Raw genomic sequence first — 23,929 nt, forward strand, 5'->3', positions numbered from 1 at the left:
TTTAAAGAAGAGACTGGACAACCACTTGTCTGAAATAGTATAGAGTCTCCTGCTTGAGCAGGGAGTTAGGCTAGAAGACGTCCAAGGTCCTTTCCAACTCTGTTCTTCTGTTGTTATCTAGTCCAAAAAAGGCACTAAGAACCTCTCTTTGGCTATGATCATTTGATCATTCAATCTCTCTGAGTGCTCTGAAACTAGCACTGATGTTGTTACTTAGTGTGGGTCATGAAACGTTTGCAAGAAAACAGCCAAGCTCAGAGAGCATCAAGGACCCTCCCCTCCCTGAAATTGATATTTTGCCATCACACCGTTATTTATTCACAATCGCTATTGATCACATAGATAAACCTGCTAAGAACTGCTATATATGTGCCATTTACAGCCCTATCTCTCTTGCAATGAAAAGTGGGGGTGCAGTGCAAAGTACTTCATAAGGTCCCCCTCGAGCTTTTATCTCTTAAAGAAGGATTTTAATGACATCCTTGTCCTCCACCTTGAATTCAAAGTTTTTCCATAGGAAGAGAGCATAGTCCTGCATCCACTGTCCTCCGACTCCACTCATCCACACGGGGAAAAGATGAGGGAAAAGGGAAGCCGCTGGAAAAGCCCTCGGGCAGTGCGCGCTCTTCTCTATAGTTTTCGCATGCATTTCCCCGCCGACTGACTCTCTTGCCCGCGCTCCCCTTCTTTCTTTCCGCTCCTTCCATCTCGGCTTCCCTGCAAGGTTAACCCCGCGCCGTCACCCGAGGCTGAAGTCGCGGCATCCGGCATGGAATCGATCGAGGAACTGGCTCTCGGACCTTGCGTCGCCTCCCAATATTTGCGGCCTTTTCGCCTCCGATACCGCCAGGTAGGCAGGCTGGGTGAGAAGGCCGCGGGAGGAGCCGCTGCCTTCTCTTCAGGAACGCCGAGTTTAGCCCACTTTCGCCGAAGCGCTCTTTTACGCAAAGCCGCTGCTGTGAAAGGCCTACTCCCGGCTCTCCCGCAGGCGCTGCTAGGGAGGCGGCGGGAGGGTTAGGGTGGATTTCCTATCCTCGTGAAGAGTCGCTGCTACTGGATGGCGGAAAGGGTCGGCGGGAATTTAGGGCCCAGGAATGGACTCGGCAGGCCGGCAGAGTAGCCTGTGGATACCGAGTCCGAAGCATCTTTTTCTTCATGGGGTTGCCCGTTTTTTTCCCCTTAGGAAAAAGGGATCGAGCGTTTCCGAATGCAGGCAGAATTTTTAGCCCTTCCCACAACAAGAAGAGCGTATTATTACCTTTACTTAGTTACTTACTCACATTTAACTACTTAGCTAAATGGTTTTTGCAATGATTGCCCTTGAACACAGGCACAGGGAGCCTGCCACCCACCCCCCACCCCCTTTCTGTGGGATTAGCTAGTTTGCTGTGTGTCCTTTCGCTTGAGCGTGCTTCAGTATTTTTATGTTTAAAATGGGCAAATTCGGGAATAAGGGAATAACTTCTGGTTCTCTAGATGTTTGAGGGATGGTTTGAGATCAGAAAGTGAGTAGGGACTTCTCTACTGCACCACTCTACAAATTTAACTATTTCAGCACTTTATCTACTGCAGAATTTATATCCACATGCTCTGCATTGGGCAACACAACTAGCATATATGTGTGTATGGGGAGTATCAACCAGAATTTATTTCCCTATCTTCTGATATACTTTTCCAACAATTGTTCCCAAAAATACAATGCTGATTGGGACAATTTTATTTTTATTTATTTATTTTATATCAAATTTATATACCGCCCTTCTCCCTGAGGACTCAGGGCGGTGTACAGCCAAATAAAAACATAAACTACAAACATTAAAATACTATTAAAAAGATACATATAAATTTGGCCCCGTAATTAAAAAACAATGACAAACCAGTTAAAAACATTTAAAAGTGTTAAGCCAGCCTGGCTTGCTGAAAAAAGAAAGTTTTAAGGGCTCGGTGGAAGGCACCAAGGTCTTGGATTTGCCTTATCTCTGGGGGCAGTTGGTTCTAGAGGGTGGGTGCCCCCACAGAGAAGGCCCTCTCAATAGAATTCTGACTGGAATTATCTGCTTTAGTGAAGATTAATTTCAAGGTCATATTAAAATTGTTAAAATTCACCTATTCCCCCTTTTTCATACTGTCCTGAATAATCCTGCTAGGTTAATAATACGGTACATATAAAACAGCTTGGTATGATTATAATGACAGCAGAGTTTTTCCAAAGATGGAAAAAACAAGGTCCCAGAAGAATCAGGAATACACAGCTATTCAGTTTTCATTTTAAGTTTACTCTTCCCTGACCAAATGTACCTGAGAAAGGACCTTGATACCATCACTTTCTTGATCCGGAGTTGAGGTAGAAAACAAGAATGTATGTGTGTATGTATATGCCTTCAAGTCAGTTTTAATTCCTTATGACTGTCTGGACTAATTCCTGCAATTTTGGCAAGATTTTTGGAGGTGATTTCCCATTGTCGGCTTCTTATGTCTGAGAGAAGATGACTGGTCTGAAGTCGCCTAGTTGGCTCCATGCCTAAGCATGCCTGGAAGTCACAGTCTCTTAATTTCTAGCCTATTGCCTAACCATGACACCAAATTGGCTCTCATATAGTAGGATATCATCAGCATATTGATAATACTTGATGAACAGATTACCTCACCCAGCAGCTTCATGTAAATGTTGATCAGGAAGGCTGAGACAGTTGAGCCTTGAGGCATCATGTAAGCCAAGAGCCTTTGGCTTCATACACAAACCAACTGGAACCAGTCACAGAGAAAAGAGGAGAATCACAGAGAAAAGAGGAGAACCACTGTAACATTGTGTCTCCAATCCCAATCCCTGTAGTCTGGCCAGAAGGTTACCATGATTGATTATAAAGTTCCTGAAAAATGAAGAATGAGAACAGTGGGACCATCTGGTTGTACCAATACCATTCCAGCTTCATCAAAGATAATTGACAATCATGATCAATGATGTTGCCAATGTTGGGTCTAGAAATAGCTGTTTGGGGAGAAGGTGAGATAGGCAAAAATGTTCCCTCACTCAAAGATCCACTTACCCCCTCATGGGCCAAACCAGTCCTAACTAACCAAGTGAGGGATGGATTTAATAAGCAGGTAGCTAAGTCAATAGTCCCAAGGATCCTGTCTACTTCCTTGGGAAGTATAGGGTCAACCATTTGGCAGATACAGGACAAAATTCATATAAATGTATCCTGTCTAAATCTAATTTTGAGTGGATCTGAAGAACTTTATCCAATAAATGTCTTATGATACTTCTCACAGCAGGCCTGAATATGTGAACCCTTCCTTCCCGCTAAATACCAGGTTACCTTGAACACAGGCATTGGCCATTATCTGGGGACCATCTGTTTGTCATAGTGCTGCTAGGATACAAAAGATCAATAAATGTTACCTCTAAATCACAGAGCAAAGATCCACTGTCTGCCCTCCTGTCTTTCTGATATATAGTTATAGTAAAATAACTTAGCTGCCTATTTATGTTTATTATTCTCACCTTATGCTTTCTTGAAGAAGCTTGCTAATAAACTTCATTTTAAAACTGCATATAAGAAAGAACATTCTATGTATAAGCAGATTTGCATGTGAACATAGTTTTCTTTGCCTTTTTTTAGTTCAAAAGGTTTCCTCTCTCTTTTCTCATGAATTTACTTTCTTTAATCGTGTCCCTTTACACATTGACCAGAATTTCATTAATGTATTAACAGCCAAGTTTAAACAAACTTTAAAAGGTTAGTTTTCTTCAGTCTCTACTTAATAGCACACTAAAGTCATAAGCTCTGATCGAATCAACATTAATTATTTGCTTCAAGTTTTTCTTGCTGGATCAGAATCCTCTGAACATTTTGTATGAAGCCTGGGAGAGAGCAGCTGGCCTGGACATGGGTTGATGCCCCAGTTGACAGATTGTTGGATTAGAAAGAATATCAAAGGCAGCAGGCAAGATTAGGGATAAGTGAACTTCTAACAGCAGTTTCCAGGAGAAGAGAACAGATGATAAACAATGGGAATGGGGTACTTAGGGGTTAGATGAGAGGTGAGAAGGCCATGGGAAAAGTGTGGCGGTAATCACTAAAGCTCCAGGTTGCTGCACCTCATGAATAGAATAGGAAATGGGATTTGCAGGGACAGATGTGATGAGCGATGATGAATACATTAAAGGCAAAACTTTTCAAGGTGAGTGTTCTTTCATTAATCTGCTCAATATAATTATGGGAATGTCTTTGCCTTACAGAAGGTACTGTTTGTGATTCACATATTAAAGTAAGAAATACACACTGAGTTGAGGGATTATGTTCTTAAACATGTTAAAGAGTATTTTATTGGATAAGAGAATAAAAAATAGGGCAATTTGTTTTTTTATTGTAAGCAGTGCTTACATAAAGATTTCTTATCAAATGTCATGCCTTCAGTTCTATTCTCATTGCTCATTTTTCTGAGAGTTAGCTCTGAAACCAAAATTGCAAAAGTGCCACCTTTACAGAGATCTTTTTTTGTCAGATTGGGTATATGGATTGTTTTTTATTTACAAAATAAGCATGGAATGGGCATTGCAAGTATACAAAAGTTGTCAAAAGGAAAGGTGAGTGAAAGCATTTTACCTCACCTCAGTATAATAAGCTGTCTTGTCAATCCTCTGCTTTTAGCTATTGCATGTATTATTTAATTCATTAAGATACAGAATTTCAAAACATAGCTGTGTTTTGCAGGCAGAATGCTTATGGGTAGTAGTAAAATAGAGCCAATTTGATTGAGTGGTTAAGGCACCAGGCTAGAAAGCAGCAGACCATGAGCCTTAACCATACTGCCTTAACCATGAAAGCCAGCTTGGTGACTTTGGGCCAGTTACTCTCTCTCAACCCAATCCACTTCACAAGGTGGTTGTTATGGGGAAAAAGAAGAATAAGATGGATTGGATATGCTCACTATCTTGAATTATAATAAAATTATAAAGATGAACAAATAAATAAACCCTCTGGATTCTCCAGCTTTTACTTAAATTCAAACAAACAAATTTTGTCATATTCATATTGGAAGCATTTTTAAAAATATGCCAGGAGGATTTTTTATTCTTAAAAAAAATCTGAGTTAAAATGCTTTGTTGCTATTTTATTAATATAGTTCCTATTATAAACATTTTGGAAAGTATGGTCATGTAATAAATTAAATAAATACCAGTCTCTTGAATGTTAGTGAAATTGGCACTGTTTCCTACAAAGAGGTGGCCTTTGCCCGTTTTCTGAAATGGGCATTTTAAATGTATGGTATTGCCATTCATAATATCGGACTTCAGGATAACATAAAGCATAAGGCAATTTCAGAAATTGTATCACTGAAATGTAGTGATACATTCAGAAAGGATTCTGGGGCCTGCAAAAATGGGTTTGGCAATTAAAATTTCCCTGATTTTATCTTAAAAATACACATTAGGTTTGTGATCTCTTGGGAGTACACAAACCTAATATCAGTACCTCTAAATGCTTCTATAAATAAATTATAGATTTCCATAGTACTCACCTCAATTACTTAAATTACTTTTTTTAAAAAGAGAGAACCCCAAGTTTCTTTATTAGAGTTCACTTCTAACTCAAAAGTTTTTAAATCCTTCATTAAGTATCATTAAAGTATTCAGTAAGGTGTTTTTAAAAATATATGATTATTCATATAGTCATACAGTCTCTGAGGTTAAAAAGTTTATGATGCTGAAGCTAGGCAGAATAGTGCAAGAAGGAGAGACTGAATTTTTATATGCTGGATTGTGTTCGATAAAATGAACAAGCATAGCATCCAAATAACTTCTCAATTTAGGTTGCTGTTTTAAGTACTCTGCAGAATTTATAAGGACATTACATTTGAGATCATCATTTCCATCCCATAAGGGTTTTTTGCTCTCCAATTAGGTTATTCATCAGATCTTTTGCTTTATTTGCCATCATTGTGGGAGGTAATGACAGTCTCAGTTCTCTGCCATAGCCCTACAGTTATGGAATAGTCTACCAGGAAAGTCTGCCACAGCACGCTGTTGGCCTGCATTCAGGAAGATTTGCAAAGCTCAGCTTTAGAGGAAGTTGTTAAATAATATTACTAAATAATGTTTCCATCATTTTGTGTTTTGCTCTGTTTATTTGTTTGTTTTAAAAAGCAGCTTTAGGAATGTGTTTATCCTATGACATCTGCAACACAGAATTATATTTGCAATTCTCCCTGATAATTATCTCTGCAATTAAACATTTTGAAGTAGTTTCTGTCTCCCAGAATCCAAGTACCATCATTCGTTTACTGTATATACAGTTGTGTGAAAAAGTAGATACACCCCATTAAATTATTTAATTTCTTCATCATGTTCCAACATACAACTAATATGATTTGATTGCTTATTTGTACCCTATGACTATCATTAAGCGTTGTACCTTATGATTCTTGACGAATGTATCTTTTCTTTTATGTACACTGAGAGCATATGCACCAAGACAAATTCCTTGTGTGTCCAATCACACTTGGCCAATAAAGAATTCTATGCTATTCTATACAATATTCTGCAGGGAGGAGTGGTAAAGATTCCTCCTAGTCAATGTTGAGACTGGTAGATAGTTATAAGAAATCCCTATTTGAGGTTGTTTCTGATAATGAAGGCAATTCTATTATTAGAAATATTAGAGCCAAGGCAATGTACTTACTTTTTCCGTAGAAGTAAGTAGAAGAACTAAAAGTTGAAAGAAAGAAAGCTTAAAATCTGAAAGTTTCAAATTATATTCTCGCAGAGTCTGATTTTATAAACATGTGACAAGCCTCAAATAATACAGATCATTAAGTGGTATTTTAGGTACATTTCAAATAAAAATTGAAATAGGCTCTGATGGCTTTGTTGGACTAAAACCCTTAATATTAAACAGTTCAAAATTTCAAAACAACTTACGACCAAGTATGAATTTCCTTCCCTTTTTTAATTAATTGAAATAAAATGTGCAGTTTTAATCCTTTGTCCAAGATCATTACAAATGGGATGATGTCCTCACTGATCAAAAATATTTTATGGAAATTTTTAAAAATGTATTTACCTTTTCTTTTATGTAATTTATTGCTTCATCAAAAAACTAGACAAATTCTGCTGGATATATTTTTAAAATTAAACTGAAATAATGGAGGAAACAGGGATGCATATGATATAGATATTTTCTTTTTTTTTAATCTTCTATATTTCTTCAAAAAGCATATTTTTAAAAATCTGAAGGTGTTAGTATTTATTCTGTTTTCCATTGATTTTGGTAGATGGGTAAGAATTGTGAAGATCTTTGTCATTTTTGTGGGAAGGACCTGTGAGAAACTTTTTTTCTAATTAGAAAAAAATCTAATGATTGTTTCTAAGCCTTGCCTTCCATTAACCCCCTACAGCTGTCCTTCAACAAGTTGTTTTAATGGCTTTTGAAATAAGTGAGCGGAAAATGGCTTCTGTGGTACTTTGGAGGCTGAGATGCAAACTGCCTTTGCTTTTTATCAGTGGGAGGATGGCTTGTTAAAAGGCTTTTGTGATTCTAATTTTAAAGATGGAAAGGACATTAGATGAAACTACCAAAGTTAAAATAATTATTTCAGTTCTTCTTCAATTATTTTTTTCCATATGCTCCTTTTAAAAAAGAGAGGTAAAAGGTGTACTTAGGCTGAATAATGTTCTCTTATCAGGTTATGGAACACTTTATATACCGTGTTTTCCCAAAAATAAGACCCTGTCTTATATTTTTTTTGAACCCTGAAATAAGTGTTTGGCCTTATTACCATGCGCTCAAAAGCCTGATTGGGCTTATTATCAGGGGATGTCTTATTTTGGGGGAAACAGGATAGTTACTTCTGTCCAATGTCACATATCTGATTTCTCTTCCCTTGGGCACTATTTGTTTTTCAACACTTTTCAGGTGTTTTAGAGTAAAAACAGAGGACTAGGAAAATAATGAAAGGAAGGAGTATTAGGTATGTTCACCACCTTGAATTATTTATAAAAAATAATAAAGGGATAAGGGATAAAAAAAATCTAATAAAAGTGCCATTCTTCTAGGGTCTTTCAAAAGCCGCTTAAAAGTTACTAAGTTGCTTTCATATAGAGTTCAACATCTTGTGACTTTTATAAACATCCATTTTCTTCTCATAATATAGGCGTGGATTGCCACTGTCTTCTTGCATAATGTTTTTTCCCCAAGCTAGCCTGCAGTCCTGAACTTGCCAAATAGTGCCAACCATGTACTAATCAGGACTAAGCTTACTTAGCAACCTAAAAGAGTCAGAGTTAATTAGGCATCACAACCTAGCTGCCTGAAAACATTTGCTTGTTTACCTGATATCTTCTTGGGGAAAGCAAAGATGGCAAAAATCTCTTGGTCAACTGGTCCTGTTTGGCTTTTTGCCTCTAAGAAATGTGGCTTATATTCTATTATGTGCCTTCATTAGGGCACTTAAACCTTATTTGGTTCTTCTAAATGGCCATTATCTTAGCCATTATCTCCCATGTAAACAATACAGAATGCTTTGGCAAGAAAGCATTGCAAAAATATTTTTTCATGATTATATTTCTATAATGTTTACTCAGTAGATGCAATATATTCCATTGTTACATGAATGTACATTAATTTATCTTAATTTGACCTACATCAGACACCAGACTGGTGTCAAACTAAGTATGAGTAATTCTAAACATTATTTAGAAATTGTTCATCATGCTAAGTAATGTAATGTCTACTTTTAATATTTTCATATTTAAATCCAGACATTAAAATTTTACTTTCTTTTTCTGAAATCACTTTGCACTGGTGTCAGTTGTTGCATCCCAGTTATAACCATAATTAACTGCTGGCCTCATAATAAACTAGTTAGCAAAGAAAATATTTTAGTAATCTCCTATTTGTATAGTGGTACGAGAGGTGGTATTTAGCCGATTCGGACCGGTTTGGGCAAACTGGTAGCAGAAATTTTGAGTAGTTCGGAGAACCGGCAAATACTACCTCTGGCTGGCCCCACCCGTTGGCCTCGCCTACCCCACTGCCCGCCCGCTTGTACCATCCAGCCCCACCCCACCCGCCCTATATATCTTGCCTTTGCCACGCGGCCCAGCTAATCTCCATCTCTACACCTCATCTCTACACCTCATCCGTTCTGCTCACCAAAGGTAAGCATGCCGCCTGCTCGTCCTTTGCCTTGGGTGGGGCCCAGGGACGCGCCATTCCATGGCTCTGGCCTTGCCCCGGAGCCTCTGCCCACTTGCCGTTCACCTCAGCCAGATCAGGGAACATGCCATTCCCCAGCTCTAGCCTTGTGCCAGAGCCTACACCTGCTTGCCGTTTGCCTCGGCTGGGTCAGGGAATGCACCATACCCCCGCTCCAGCCTTATGCCAGAGCCTCCGCCTGCATGCCACTGTCCCCCTCTGACCTCAAACTATGCCCCCCCCCCAGGCCAAAGCAATTTATTCAGCCTGTGGCCTGCTGTGCTAGGCCAAAGGGCCACGCCGGGGGGGGGGGCACAGGAGGGTCAATGTGGTTTGGGAATGGACAGACAGGTCTTCCTATCTGTAAGAAGTCCCATCCGGAAAGTGCTGCAGCGGAGATCTTGCAGCTGCTTCTTCCATCCCTTGCCGAGCCTCAGTCGCTCACAGAAACGCTGTGCTCTCCGGGTCGGCACCTGCTTCTCTCCACTGCTGCTCTTGCTGGGAGAGCATCTTGTGCAATTTAGCAGCTGTGAACCACCTCTTTCCTCTAAGTCCCACTGTGCACTGCGGCACAGAGAAGCAGCAGCATGTTCAATGCTGTTTCTCTCAGCCACAGCACTTTCCGGATGGGATTTAGATGGAAGTGTCAGCTCATCGCTCCTAAAGTGCACAAGACGCTCTCCCAGCAGTGCAGAGAGAAGCAGCCGCTGCCACGGAGAGCAGAGATGGAGGGGAGCAGGCCCCGAAAGGCTGCTCAGTCGAACCTCACTGTGTGGCAGAAGTGCACGCATGCACGCACTCACATTTTCGGCAAACCAGTGGTGGAATTATTTGAATCCCAATAATTTAAGTACCACTGAGTGGTACTTAAATGTTTCTGAAGCTTCAAATTTTCAATATTTTTTCATATATATATGACCGAAAACATGTTCTCTTCTCCGTTCAGGTTGTAACAATAGATAAAAAGAACACAATTAAACAAATGAGTTGAGAAAATTATATTTGTTTGTTTGTTGAGGAAAATTAATCAAAGTTACATATTTTTGTGTGGCAAAAGTGTGTGAACCTCTAGGATTGTCAGTTCATTTGAAGGAAATTGGTCACGTGTTTTGATCAATAGGGTGATAATCAGATGTGAGTGGGAAAGTTCTTGCCTATTTAAATAACAGTATTCACTATCAAACTCTGATCTTCACAACATAGATATGTGAAATGTATCGTGGCTTGAACAAAAATTTCTAAGGACCTCTGAAAACAGTTGTTCATACTCACCAGCCTGGAAAATGTTACAAAACTATTTCCAAAGAGTCTAGATTTCACTGGTCCACTGTCATGCAAGATATGTACAAATTGAGACAATTCAGCACCATTGTTATCCTTCATAGGAATGGTTGACCAACTAAGATCACATCAAGAACAAGGTGTGCAATATTCACAGACAATCCCAAAATAAATCTAAGGAATTAAAGGCCTCTCTTGCATTGGCAAATATCAGCATTCATGTGACTACCATTTAGGAAACACTGAACAACAGTGGCATACATGGCAAGGTTGAAAGGAGAAAGCTGCTATACTCCAAAAAGAACATTGATGCCCCTCTACATTTGCAAAGGCTGCATGGACAAGCCAGAAGGATATCAGAAGAATGTTCAGTAGATGGAGGAGATCAAGGTATAACTTTTTAGCTTGAATGAAAAGTGTTATGTTTAGTGAAGGACAAACATTGCATTCCAAATAAGAATTTTATCTGTGAAACATAGTGAGGGCAGTATCATGATTGGGCCTGCTTTGCTTCATCTGGAACAGTACAGCTAGATATAATTAATGGAACTATGAATTCTGATTTGTACCAGCAAATTCAGAAAATGACAGGATATTTGTCTATGAAGTAAAGCTCAAGAGAAAGTAGATCATGTAGCAAGACAGTTACCCAAAAGAAAAATCGTATGACTAAAGAATGGTTAAAGCATATGAAAGTTAATCTTTTGGAATGACCAAGTTCTGACCTTAAGCCTATATAAATGGTGTGGAAGCAGAGGTGGTATTCAGCAGGTTCTGACCAGTTCTGGAGAACCAGTAGCGGAAATTTTGAGTAGTTTGGAGAACCAGTAAATACCACCTCTGACCACCCCCATCTATTCTCTGCCTCCCGAGTCCCAGCTGATCAGGAGGAAATAGGGATTTTGCAGTAACCTTCCCCTGGAGTGAGAAGGAATGGAGATTTTACAGTATCCTTCACCTGCCACGCCCTCTATGCCACGCCCATCATGCCATGCCATGCCCACCATGTCACACCCACAGAACCGGTAGTAAAAAAATTTGAATCCCATGACTGTGTGGAAGGGCCTGAAGTGGGCAGTTGATGTGAGCCCTGAGTTGAAGCTGTTCTATAAGGAGGAATGTGCTCAAATTCCTCCAAGCTGCTGATGTGCAGAACTGATCAACAGTTATTGGAAACGTTTAGTTGTAATTACTGATACCCAAGGGGGTGCTGCAGTTACTGAAAGCGAAAGTTTACTTTTGCCACACAAATATGTAGCTTTGGATCATATTCCCCAATAAATATATAAATTATCTTTTAGTTAATTTTTATGCAGAAATACTGGCAATTAAAAAGAATTCACTGTATGTTTTCCTATGTCAGCAACATGTCTACTGATCCTCTTTCTTTTAGATAACAGTACTTGCTGGAAGATAAAATATGCCTTAGGAACTCAATTTTCAGTTGCCTCAGAACTGATTGCATAGCATCCTGAACTACATTTGGGGTTGGAGAAGCTTGTAATGTTACAGTGGGGTGTGTGTGTGTGTGAGAGAGAGTTTTTGTCATTTTTTTTATTGTCTGTAGAGCTGTCTGTTTGTGGTATTTATTGGTTTCAGTTTTGGGATGGCACATAGGATCTGTGTGCTAAGGACTGAATGCATTTGGAGCACTCTTCTGCAGACACCAGCTGCAAAAGACTCACTTTTGAAGCTATGGGGTTCTCGCTGTTGAGAGGATCTACAAACAGTATAAGGACAACACTGAGAATAACCAGCTGGATGTTGCAGCAGAGGCAGAAACTGTAGTCTCAGGGGCCTTGCTTTCCACCATAATGCTTGTTTACAGTAATATGTTTATTAAAATACAGTACTTTCTTTTTATGTCCCTCATTTCCTTGCTCAGTGCATTCTTGATGGAGCTATTCTTTTTGCATGTTGAATACTATAAGAGAGAATTAGACTAAGAGTTACTGACTGGTCCAAACTCATTTAGTAAGTTTCATAGCTGAATTAACACAGTGGCCTTAGCTGTGATATTGTGGTATCACATTAATAGATGAATGAGCAAAGAAAACATGTTCAGAAATGTTTGTTTTACCTCCTAATGGTGGACAAAAAAATACCTTATAATAAGAATAAACTATAAAACCATAACCTTAAATGATGTGTTTTCTTTATAATTGCTTGTCAAAATATAAAACTTACAAAAGTTTATATAAAGAGTGAAAGGATATTGTCAGTTAAAATTAAATGGCTTGGAAGTGTACACCTATCAGATGATTGCATGAGAAGAAATTGTTATTCTCAAGTTTATGGTTTATTATATTTTGTTTAGATTGGTCAGTTGAAATTTGGATGCAGATTGAAGTCTGAGTCCATTGTTATACTTATTTATAGCTGGCTTTGAATGTGGAAACTAGGTAACTGCTGAGATACTGAGATTATTTTTATGGAACTTTCTAGAAAAGGGTTCAATAGTAGTGTTTTGGTTTGGTTTCACAATTTTTACCATTATAAAGATAGGGTTTTATTTCCATTTCTGACATGGGGTCTGAATCAGAAATTTAAGTAAACCACATTAGAGTAGTAAAAATGATACTAAATCATTAATAGAAACTCTAAAAAACTAAATAACTAATGTTAGCCCTGGATCCATCTTTGGTCAGACTTTACAGGGCTGTCATAGTGGGAATGGGAGGGAGTAGTCATAACATAACAGTGAAGGGAGTAAACAGTGAACATTTTTTCACATGAGATCAAGGTTGGGCTGCTGGCACCTGGAAGGGAGTGACCGAAGTTTGACGGCAGCGGAGACGGGAATGATTGGGCCATGTAATGTGAATGTCACTGGACAGGGCAGGGTGAGAGTTTTAGTGTGGGTGGAGGAAAACACGGGATTTCAGATTCGGGTTTTCTCCAGATGTGCCAATATGACTTCCTCTAATAAAATCTTACTTTGATGGACTTTGTCTCAGAATTCTGAATTACTATGAGGAGTTTGTTGGAACGCTGATATTAACCCGAATCTGGAAAAAAAAAACCAGCAACTTACCGCAAAGCGGTGCCACTGTCCAGGATCATGAGCTCCGGCCGTACCCTGATCTACCAGGGAGTGCAAAGACTCAGCAAAGATAGAACAAAGGACAGCAACCCCTGAGGGGGCCACTGGGTCCGTTTCCGAGGATGTTTGTGGGGCCATCTGCTACCCATCAGCAACTGTGGAAGCTGAAGCAGCTGAGAGCAAACTCTGGAGGTGCTCCGGTGCCCAGCCAAGGAGCCATCACTGGGACAATCCCAACAGACCTGCCTGGTCCTGACAGGTGGGGAACTTGGATCAGCAGCCACACTAGGACTGGAATCTGCGGTGATGACCCAATTGCCACCCAGAATATTAAGCCATCCTGAGCACATAGCAGCCTTTGAGTAGAGGACAATGAAGCCCCTGGAGCTCAGCGAGTCCAGGGAGTGGGGGCTTCCTCCACCTTCACAAAGCCAATCTCTTGCTGGGCTACCTGAAAGATTTGGCCAGCTAAGTGTGGGACCCACCGCCCAGGTTTCCCCACACTCCATCCTGCTGGGTTGGAATTTAGCCCAGCCGACGTTCAACTTCCCAGGCCCAGGGAGCATGGCGGTTCAAAGTGGGACCTCGGCTTCATTCCACTTGCACTGAGTGGACAAAGATTCAGCCTTTCCCTTCGAGTTTATATTACTCTTTAAATAACAATGTTTTAAGTGGTAGCAGTGAAGGTGAAACTTTGGAGGTTTTTTTCTTTCTCATTATTTTATTTACAAGAAGACAGCTGAAAGATCTGAAAATTCTTCCCAAGCTTATGTAATTAAACAATACAGAAGGGAAAGCATGCAGGGAAAAATGTGCACAAATGAACTCCATCAAGTTCACATTGACCTAGAGGTACAAAGCGTTCAGGGGCATTGCCATAGTCACTTGTTGTGTTAGCTATTGATGGTACATGACAGAAACTGGCATCAACAGTGCAGCTGGCAAAAAAAGAAAAAGCCTCAATCAAATTAGAACATCCAAGTTAGTTCTGCTTTGCAAACTACACTGGATCTGAAATTAGTTTTCATTAGCTAAAATAGAAAACAGTTAAACAAAATAATGTTTTAGCTAATAAAACCAGGATAGTGTAAGATTTAAGAAACTATTAAGCATTTCATTCTGCCCTTAGGCACATAATCTATTCGTCAATGTGTTTTTGTTGTTTATGCTCAACAATTCAATTATTATGCGGGATAGTATAGAGAGGGAGGATAATTTCATTATAACATTTGAAAGTGCCTTGCATGGAGTCATATCGTTAGTATATTTGGCTAACTAAAGGCAGCTTTTCATCATATCAGTTCCTTCCTAACTATATTACCTGAGATGCAAATGTTGTCCATAACTAATAGGAAAGTGATTTCCCCATCCTGCCCCAAATAATTGCTCTATGTTTGGAATATAGCTTGTCAGAGGTTCGCAAAGGGTATTCACATGACCCCGGGATACTGCTACTGTAAATACATACCAGTTGCCAAGCATCCACGTTTTGATCACGTAACCATGGGAACACTGCAAGGGTCAAGAGAAAAATGTCATAAGTCACTTTTTTCAGTGCCATTGTAATTTCAAATGGTCACTAAATGAATGTTTGTAAGTCAAGGATTATCTGTATTGAGAACACAGACTTCCATGTCCTTGTCAGGAATGCCTAGATCTGTTTGGTGACTGAATATTTAAAAATACATAAATAGGTTTCTTCTGTGAGAATTCTTTCTTTTACTTGACAAATGTCAGCATTCAAGCAGTTTCTAATGGGACATTTTTGTGTAGAGCTAGCACTGCAGAGTTAATAGTGTTTGCTTTTGCTACTAACTTTATCTGTATATATGAGACACTAGAAAAACATTCCTCAGTCTTTTGACAAGAATAGCAATAGGAGCGGTAGCGGAGCCCCCACCTTACTATTGCGAATGTCTGCATGGTAAACATTTTGATGGTTACTGATCTGGGGCAATGAAGAGAAGCCTTGAAAGACCAAGTTGATTCCCCATTTGTTATGTCTTCGTTATTTTATAAACATATGGGTTTGTTGAATAGAAGATAAATCATTGTCATTTTGTGTATTACCTGATAAAATCACCATAAGTACGTTAGATTTAATGTGCTGTAAAGTACACAGAGCCATATAACCATTGGTAACTGTTTGCTTGCTATTAATAATTAGCAGCCTTCATACTGGACTATCAGCGTGAAGTCGGTATTTGGCACAATAGAAACTTAACTGCACAAAGCTGATCTGAATTTCATTACATTAGTAGCAAAGACAAAAAGAATATTTTTCATTTCAATCCACAACAACATAACGTAAAATAGAGAAAGCTATTAAACTGGACAACATTATACCAATTAATCATTTTTTAAAAGGAGGTACTCCACAACTTTTTACTAACTATAAAAAAATCCCTGAAATATGGGCAGTTATAGATCCCTTTCTAATTTGAAGATTATCTGTACCCCTCTCAGTCAAGTTTCATGTCTAGATACCCTGTTTCCCAAAAATAAGACATCCCCTGATAATAAGCCCAATCGGGCTTTTGAGTGCATGCACTTAAATAAGCCTCCCTCCGAAAATAAGCCCTCCCCAAAAATATTTAAACGCAGAGCTGGAAATCAGGTAAGATGGCAAGAGGAGCCCCATCTTGCTCCACGCGTCCCAAAATAAGAAGACCTCCCTGAAAATAAGGCCAAATGCTTATTTGGGGTTCAAAAAAATATAAGACAGGGTCTTATTTTTGGGGAAACACGGGTATGAGACTGAGATAGCAATTGATCATTCTTGTGGATAATCTAGGGCAGGAATAGGATGGGTGCTATGCTTGATCTGTTGATGGCTTTCAGTATGGTTCATTGTGATATTTTTCTGGATCAGTTCAAAAAATTATAAGTGGGGGAGCCAAAATAATTCAATGGTTTTCTTCCTTCTCCCAGGGTCAGTTTCACTTGGTGTTGATGGGGACCAGTGTAGAGTTTCTCAGAACTCAATGCTCTCCCCACTCCTGTTTCACATCTACATGAAACCAATGGGTCAGTAAGGGGTGGCGCATTCTCAATACTGTATGCTGATATTAGTTATAGATCTCTTTCCAAACCAAATGATATTGTTGAGATTTTTTTCTTGGTGTCTGGAAACAGTAGGGGGCTGGATGAGGAGAAACAGATTTGAACTTAACATTAGCACGAGTGGTTGGAAAGAGTTGGCTTTGACCTTTAAGTTCTTCCTTATCAATATGTTACTGTCTTGAGGTCCACCTGTGTAATTGTTTTCTTGTTTCAAGCCTAATAACAGTGTTAAGATGAACTGCCAAAGATCCTATCTGTCCACTGACATGGAAAGAACTATAAATTATCTTAGCCAATGTGAATTATTTGACTATTAGAAGGCCAGAGTCAGTTGTATGTCAAAGCATACGTCCTGTGCCCACTTTCTAGGAAAGACTTTAAACAGTTATCTAATATAACAGCAATTGCTACCATATTTAGACTTAACTCAGTAGCAATGCATAGTTGGTCATGGCTAAAGTAGAGAAAGGTTTGATATCGTATAATGATGGGAAATCTCAGGAGTGCACTCCAGATTGAACTGTTGAAAAAAAATATTCCAAGAAGACAATGGGAAAACCACTTCCACATTACTGCCAAGAAAAATGCATAGATGCACCCATAAAACCTGGCTTTTTTCATCAGCTAATTAGCATATACTGGTATGCAACGTTTTCATCAGAAGTAGGAAATTTAGAGAGGCTTCCAAAATAACTGTGTCATTTATAACTAAAAATGTACTTGAAAGTTGACAGTTTGATTTGCATGGGAACAGATTGAACATTAATATAACATATTACTTATTTATTATGCCTTTTTTTCAGAATGGTATTTCAAAACTTTGGGATTTCATGAGGACACATGACAGGTAAATTTCAAAGAATGCAACTGGTAGGCAACATGCTCCTGTATACTTTTTTAAATAATTCATTCTCTCATTCTCATTCTCTCTGTTTCACATAATCATATTTATCATTTTGAGACTTCATACATATTTGTGTTGCCAACTCTATGAAGTGAACCTATATTACTGTGTTTATGTAAAATAATTAAAGTTAGGAGCGGATTATGAAAAAGTATGCCATGTTTTTACACCCTGGCTATAAATTGTGGAATGTACTGCTTTAGTCCCAATGTTACTTACATATAAAATCATTGGGGAAGGTCTTCAGGAACTTTAAAGTTAAGTGTACTTTTTCATATCATTTAATCAAAATACGCATATCTTGGATCATTGTCTTTATACTGTACAGTGATATGGTGGCTAAGGGCCCATAAACTGCAACTGAATCTTGAGAAGCAAAGCTGATAAATGGAATTATGTGCACTAAATGGGATTATACCGCCTCAATGACTTCCATGAGTAGTCCCTATAGTATTACCAGCTTCAGGTGGGTTATTATGCTTTCATGGTTGGAAACAAACTAGAGGGGTTCATGTACTCATAATCTCAAATTTAAATAACTACAGTACTACCTATGAGAGACTGTTTATGAAGGACTATCTTTATGTTTAGTCCTGAAGCTGCATCTTGCTCAACATTTTTATGATGTTTGTTTTAAGTATATGCTAGCTAATATAACAGCAGTGATGTCCATACTGCTGTTGCTTTAGATCCAATGGAGTGAGTATATAATATTATCTATTGAGACTCCAGAAGTGTTCTCTGGAGCAGCACCTGTCCTCTGGAATGAGGTTCCCCCTGAGATTGATTGATTGATTGATTGATTGATTGATGTATTTATAAAATAAATTATTTATTGGCCACCCATCTTACCTCAGAGTAACTCTGGTCAGCTTACAATCGTACAAAAATAAAAACTATACAAAGATAAAAATATAAGCTCTCACGCTGCTGGCATTTCAGAGGGCCTTGAAGACCTGGCTTTTCTCCCAGGCCTTTGGCTAGGATGGGAATAGCCCCTAATTACACACTGCTAACAGGTTGCAAACGGTTTAGTATTGTTATTTAAATACATGTTTTGTTCATTGGTGGAACAGTGTTACATTTTTACTGATTTATGTTGATTTGTTTATATAGTATGGGCCTTTTAGTCTATAGGTTCTGTCATTTTACAATTTTTATAGTATACCGTTTTAATTTCTATTTTTATGATATGACTATACTTTGCCCAGTTATATACAGTATGTGTGATAAATGCATTTATTACTGCAGCTGCAAATATATATATTTAGGTTTTATAAAAGGTTTTATAAAACAAGAATTAAGAAGGAGTTTTGTTTTTGCAAAAACATAAATAGGCATACACATCTAGCAAAGAACTTTTTGTTCAGCTTATTTCTATAAGGCAGATGGATTGGAAAACGCTTGTTGCTTGAATGAGATAAGGTGATAGTCTATATTAACTGCTATCTGGGAAATAATCTATGTAAAAAATGGGCATATTTTTTAAAAAATTAAAATCCCTATTGGAAATAGCAGAAGCAATGTTTTTAAATTATTCATTTAGCCATGGGTTTGTGGGGAAAAGTGAGCATATTTGTCCCAAGCTCCCCAAAATTTTTATGCCTGATATATTCAAAACATTTCAAATTTTCTCTTATCAGAACGCAGAAAATGTGAGGCATTCAAATTTTATTGGAACACAGATAATTTAGAATGCTCTGGCAGAATGTTTTGAGTAGAGTTAAAAACAGAAAAATACTTCTTAGGGTACATAGAGCAAAAGCTAGATTCAAACTTGAATAGTAGCTTAGCTTTTGGCACTTAATTCATTTGCTTCATTCTTCTGTCCAGCCATTCAGAAAAAAAAAGAATCAGAATAGCAGCCTAGTTATTCCCTACTAAACCAGCTTGTCAAAGGCATTATGTCAAGATAAATGTAATTGGCTCTTAATTATGCTACTCTCATTGCCTCCATGGGAAGAGCGCTCTGAAGCAAGGAAAGCCAGTTCAAAAACATCACTTAAGAAAGAAAAGGACATTTTCTAGGGGTTATCTCTGGAGGATTATAACAAATCATTGAGTTGCTGAAAATGCAGTACCTCACAATGCTTTACTATTTTGGGATATAACCATTTTGTAGATTGTTTCTTCAATAAATAATATTTCTGTGCTACTATAATGTTTTATGGGCAAGTTTGATGGTTTTGGTACCATTATAATCAAAGAAACTTTTCCACAGAATATTTTTAAGATAGCTGTGAACATGATTGCATAAGATGCACATGTCATGCCAGTCATCTCTGGTCACATAGCATTTGTTGCCTTCCCATGTACAACAGCTGTCATGCTGTAACTTTTTTAGTGCTACAGAGCACAGTATTTCAATGAACCATTTTACTCCATGCTGCAGAATTCCTATTATTCTAGAAATAGGAAGTGCTTCTTTATCTCCAGTGCCATCAGCAATTGTTCCTACTAGATTATAATTTTATTTATAACCCGCTATAATATTTCCTGTTTTGTAAGCCTCTTATATTATTTTCTTTCATTATACTGGACTTTTTCTTTCCCTCAGAGATTCAGCTAATTGGGCTCATTCATCTTAGCCTTAAAATACAAAGCTAAGAAATTAGATTTAAGCCAAGAATCACCCAATTATACATAAACAAACTGAATATAGTGACAGTTCAACTTTCATTTCAGGAATCTCTCCTCTTTGTCCTACTACCATTCAGTTAATATTTTATTATAAGATAATGGCTGTATAGTTAGAACTCTTGCTTCATCCATACAGGTCATTTCTTGAAAATGTTTCCCTTCTCTCTGCTATTGTGATAATGTGACATGCAGTCATTTTCTCTGTTCTTGCTGCAGCAGAACATTCATTTTGTGAGACACACTCCCAAATTCAAGATTAAAGATTCAGTATATCCTTTGTTCCCAGAATATTACCTATGTTCAGCATGGTATTATACCATAGGCATAAGGTTGGGGAAGAAGCATTTTTGAATGCTACAGTAGGTGATGGAACATAACCTCTATTAGAATAATGCTCCATTAAAAGAAGACATGGCTAGGTATTGAAGGAGTTTGCTAAGGAAAGGGAGTATATTATTCTGGCATATAGGACAACTTCCCTATACTCTGTGGAACCATGACTCAGATCTCTTAGCAAGTGAAAGCTACACACTAGTGGCAACTCTGGTTCATTCAAAAGACACTAATGATAAATTAGGTTATGTCAGCTCAGTTACATCAATTCTGGTCAGTAATATATTAGATTTTAGTACTTATAGCACTTGCACTATATGTTTGCAGTGTGTGTTATTTAGGACATAATCACTCTATCAACATTATAGATAGTTTGTTGAAAAGGATTTATTTAGTGGCTGTTTCTGTTTTTGTGGTCTCAGTTGTGACGTAGTGTATGTTAAATTCTGGGTATATGTTAAAAGAAAGCTTCCTGTTTTAGAAATGATACATTAAGATTACATTATTTTGAATAAAACCATACCATTCTAAATTTCAGTAACCGATAAAAAAATTGAAATTGTACTTACTGTCAACTGCAGATCAGTGGTGGGTTCCTCCCGGTTCCACCCGCTTCCGCAGAGCTGGTAGCGGTGACGATATGATATCACCGAACCAGTTCTGCTCCCCCCGCGCCCCCCCCTGCATTATTCTTACCTTTTATTTGGCCCCACCCCCAATCTATTGCTGCCTCCTGAGTCCCAGCTGATCGGCTAGAAGGAAAAAAACTGTTTAAACTCTTGCCATGGGGCTTCAAAGGGCCGCCCTACAGCTGATCAGTGTTAAAAGGCAGTGTGGTGGTAGACCTGTGCCTGCAAAAATAAATGGGTAGACCAGTGCCTCCAAAAACAAATGAGTAGACCGGTGCCTCCAAAAACAAATGAGTAGACCGGTGCCTCCAAAAACAAATGGGTAGACCAGTGCCTGCACAAACAAATGGGTAGACCGGTGCCTGCACAAATAAATGGGTAGACCAATGCCTCCAAAAACAAATGAGTAGACCGGTGCCTCCAAAAACAAATGAGTAGACCGGTGCCTGCAAAAATAAATGGGTAGATCAGTGCCTCCAAAAACAAATGGGTAGACTGGTGCCTCCAAAAACAAATGAGTAGACCGGTACAGCTCTGCAAGCAATTAAAAGCCTGGTAGACCAGTACCTCTGCTAAATCCTAAAGAATTGTCACATGATCATCAAGCTACACCCACAAAATAAGCCACACCCACAGAACTGGTAGTAAAAAATTTTAGAACCCACCCCTGCTGCAGATCCATATAACTATACAAGCTACTAAACATTATTTAGAATAAGGCACAAGGCAACATTATGCAGCTAATTTTGCATAAATACAATTGTCTTAAAGAGGACTAAAGAAGCCTATTACAGTTTTTTAAGTATTCTGTTCAAGGCATGAATGAAAATTGTAGTGTTTGTTAGCCACACATGCTGGTTATCCTGTTTCCATTCCCTTCACTTTTCCCAGTATTATAGACTTCTCAAGAGAGCAAGGTCTTCTCATGTGTCCAAAGGCATTCGATTTACTCTTCTGGAAAACCAAATATATCCCCATAATCAAAAGCAAATCTGGATTGATTTATTTTATTAGTAATCCATTTGTTTAGGAGGGGTTTTTTTGGGGGGGGGGTTTCTCCATGATATTCTCAAGGCCCTTCTTTAATGCCAAAGGCAAAAGTGTTAATACTCTTTGTTATCTTACTTTCACTTTCATAAAGTATCATGGGGGAAAAACATTGCCTATGTGATTGTAAAATTTGTGGGAATAAACATGTCACAAAATCTGAGTATCTTTTCCAAAATCTTTATTACTGCTGTACCATGTCCTAGTTTGCAATCCTGAAAGGCAGAAGCCATCCATCACTTCAGTATCTTCATTGTGAATTCCAAGACTGATTGCTGTTGGCGCTTGGTCTTCTTACTATTTACTTGCATTCTCATTTTTTACTCTGCTCCTTCACTTTCATTATTAGAACTTTACCACCCCTTCAAGGTAGGAAGGTCAGGAAATAGACAATGCACAAATTACAGGTGTGGCATTTCATTTCTGCAGGGTATAATAACAGAATCTTGAAAGGTTGCTAGAATGTCTCACTGCCCCATCATACAAAGAGAATCAAGGAAGGGTTATTTGGGCTTCCTTCTGATGCCTTTTTCTTTCCCAGGACTGTGTTTCACTGGGTTCAACAGAAGTTAGATTTGAAATCATATTATAGAACAGGGGTGTCAAACTCAAAGCCTGGGGGCTGGATCCAGTCCGCAGGGTAGTTAGATCTGGCCCATGGGGCCGCCCTGGAAACAGCGAAGAACCGGCTCACGGTGCCTCTGCTAGCGAAAACGAAGCTAGGGAGGGCTGTGTACAGCTCTCCTGAGCATTGTTTTTGCTGGCAGATAGTTGCAGGGGGCCGTCGCAGCTGAAAACGGAGTTCGGGAGAGCCGCACGCAGCCCTTCCTAGCTTTGTTTTTGCTAGCAGAGGGTTGCAGGAGGCTGTTACAGCCGAAACAGAGCTTGGGAGCCCATTTTCGCAGGCAGAGCACTTGGGGCACAGGCGTCCCCGGCACGAGTGACGTCGAGCTGGCCATGCCCACCATAGCCACGCCCCCCGGCTCCCAAGATCAAACACAACTCTGATAGGACCCTCAATGAAATTGAGTTTGACACTCCTGTTGTAGAATATGCTTATTTAGAAAAAATACACCTTGATATGCAACCTTCTCTATTTGCTTTTTGTCTGTTTATTTAAATTAATAGCTTACTTAAATATGTGATATTATATTACAAATTGTGTGTCTCTCTATGTGTTTTAAATCATGAAGCACATTGCTCCATACTAAGATTGTTTAGTTTGAATGGACATATAAAATTCTTCATATCTTATACATTGAATGATCCAGCAGACCTAATCAGCTGCATGCTAACCCTGTAACAACTGAATGGAAGAAAGCAGAATTCTTATTTACTTGTTTAACTGGGTAAGCCAGTTAACGAATATGAGATCTTCTGCATGCAAAAGATGCATTGTGCCATTAAGCCATAGTTCCCTTTCATTATGTATTCAATTTACAGTGTAAGAGATCAAAGGTCTGCTGATTGAAATGATCCTTTTTTTGTCTGACATGTTGAATGCCTTCTGTAATTCCAGTCAGAGTATAAAATATAGGACCACATAAATAAACAATTTGATCTAGTGCAAGAAAGTTTAGAACTTCTTTAATTTTCATTGTATACAAAATACACTGTAATTTAGATGCACTCTCTATGAGGAAAGTTGATAATACAGCCAATTTCCTATTCTTGTTGTTGATGATTGTTTACAGTCTATATTTTATCCTTTAATATAGCTTTTGGAAAACTTTTCTTTTAATTTTTTTCCCAGTATCTCATTTTTATATGTTGATTAAATAACTCTGCA

At 38.6% G+C, this 23,929-nt stretch overlaps 1 protein-coding gene across 2 annotated transcripts in view; it reads left to right on the top strand.

The window, feature by feature from the left end:
- The first annotated feature begins 402 nt into the window (after positions 1-402).
- The window catches only part of NUDT14 (nudix hydrolase 14), a 48,560-nt gene continuing 25,033 nt past the window's right edge, over positions 403-23,929 (top strand). The window contains exons 1-2 of one of the 2 annotated variants that reach the window (XM_034418602.3): positions 403-850; positions 17,391-17,434. In XM_034418602.3, the coding sequence (XP_034274493.1) occupies positions 770-850; positions 17,391-17,434 (125 nt within the window). In that variant the 5' untranslated portion in view covers positions 403-769. Of the gene's footprint in view, positions 851-4,041; positions 4,186-17,390; positions 17,435-23,929 lie in introns of those variants that run through there. The other variant, XM_034418603.3, reaches the window with a different exon arrangement.

The sequence above is a fragment of the Pantherophis guttatus genome, chromosome 1, assembly GCF_059756535.1.
Source record: "Pantherophis guttatus breed Tessera chromosome 1, ASM5975653v1, whole genome shotgun sequence".
NCBI classification, from domain to species: Eukaryota; Metazoa; Chordata; class Lepidosauria; order Squamata; family Colubridae; genus Pantherophis; species Pantherophis guttatus.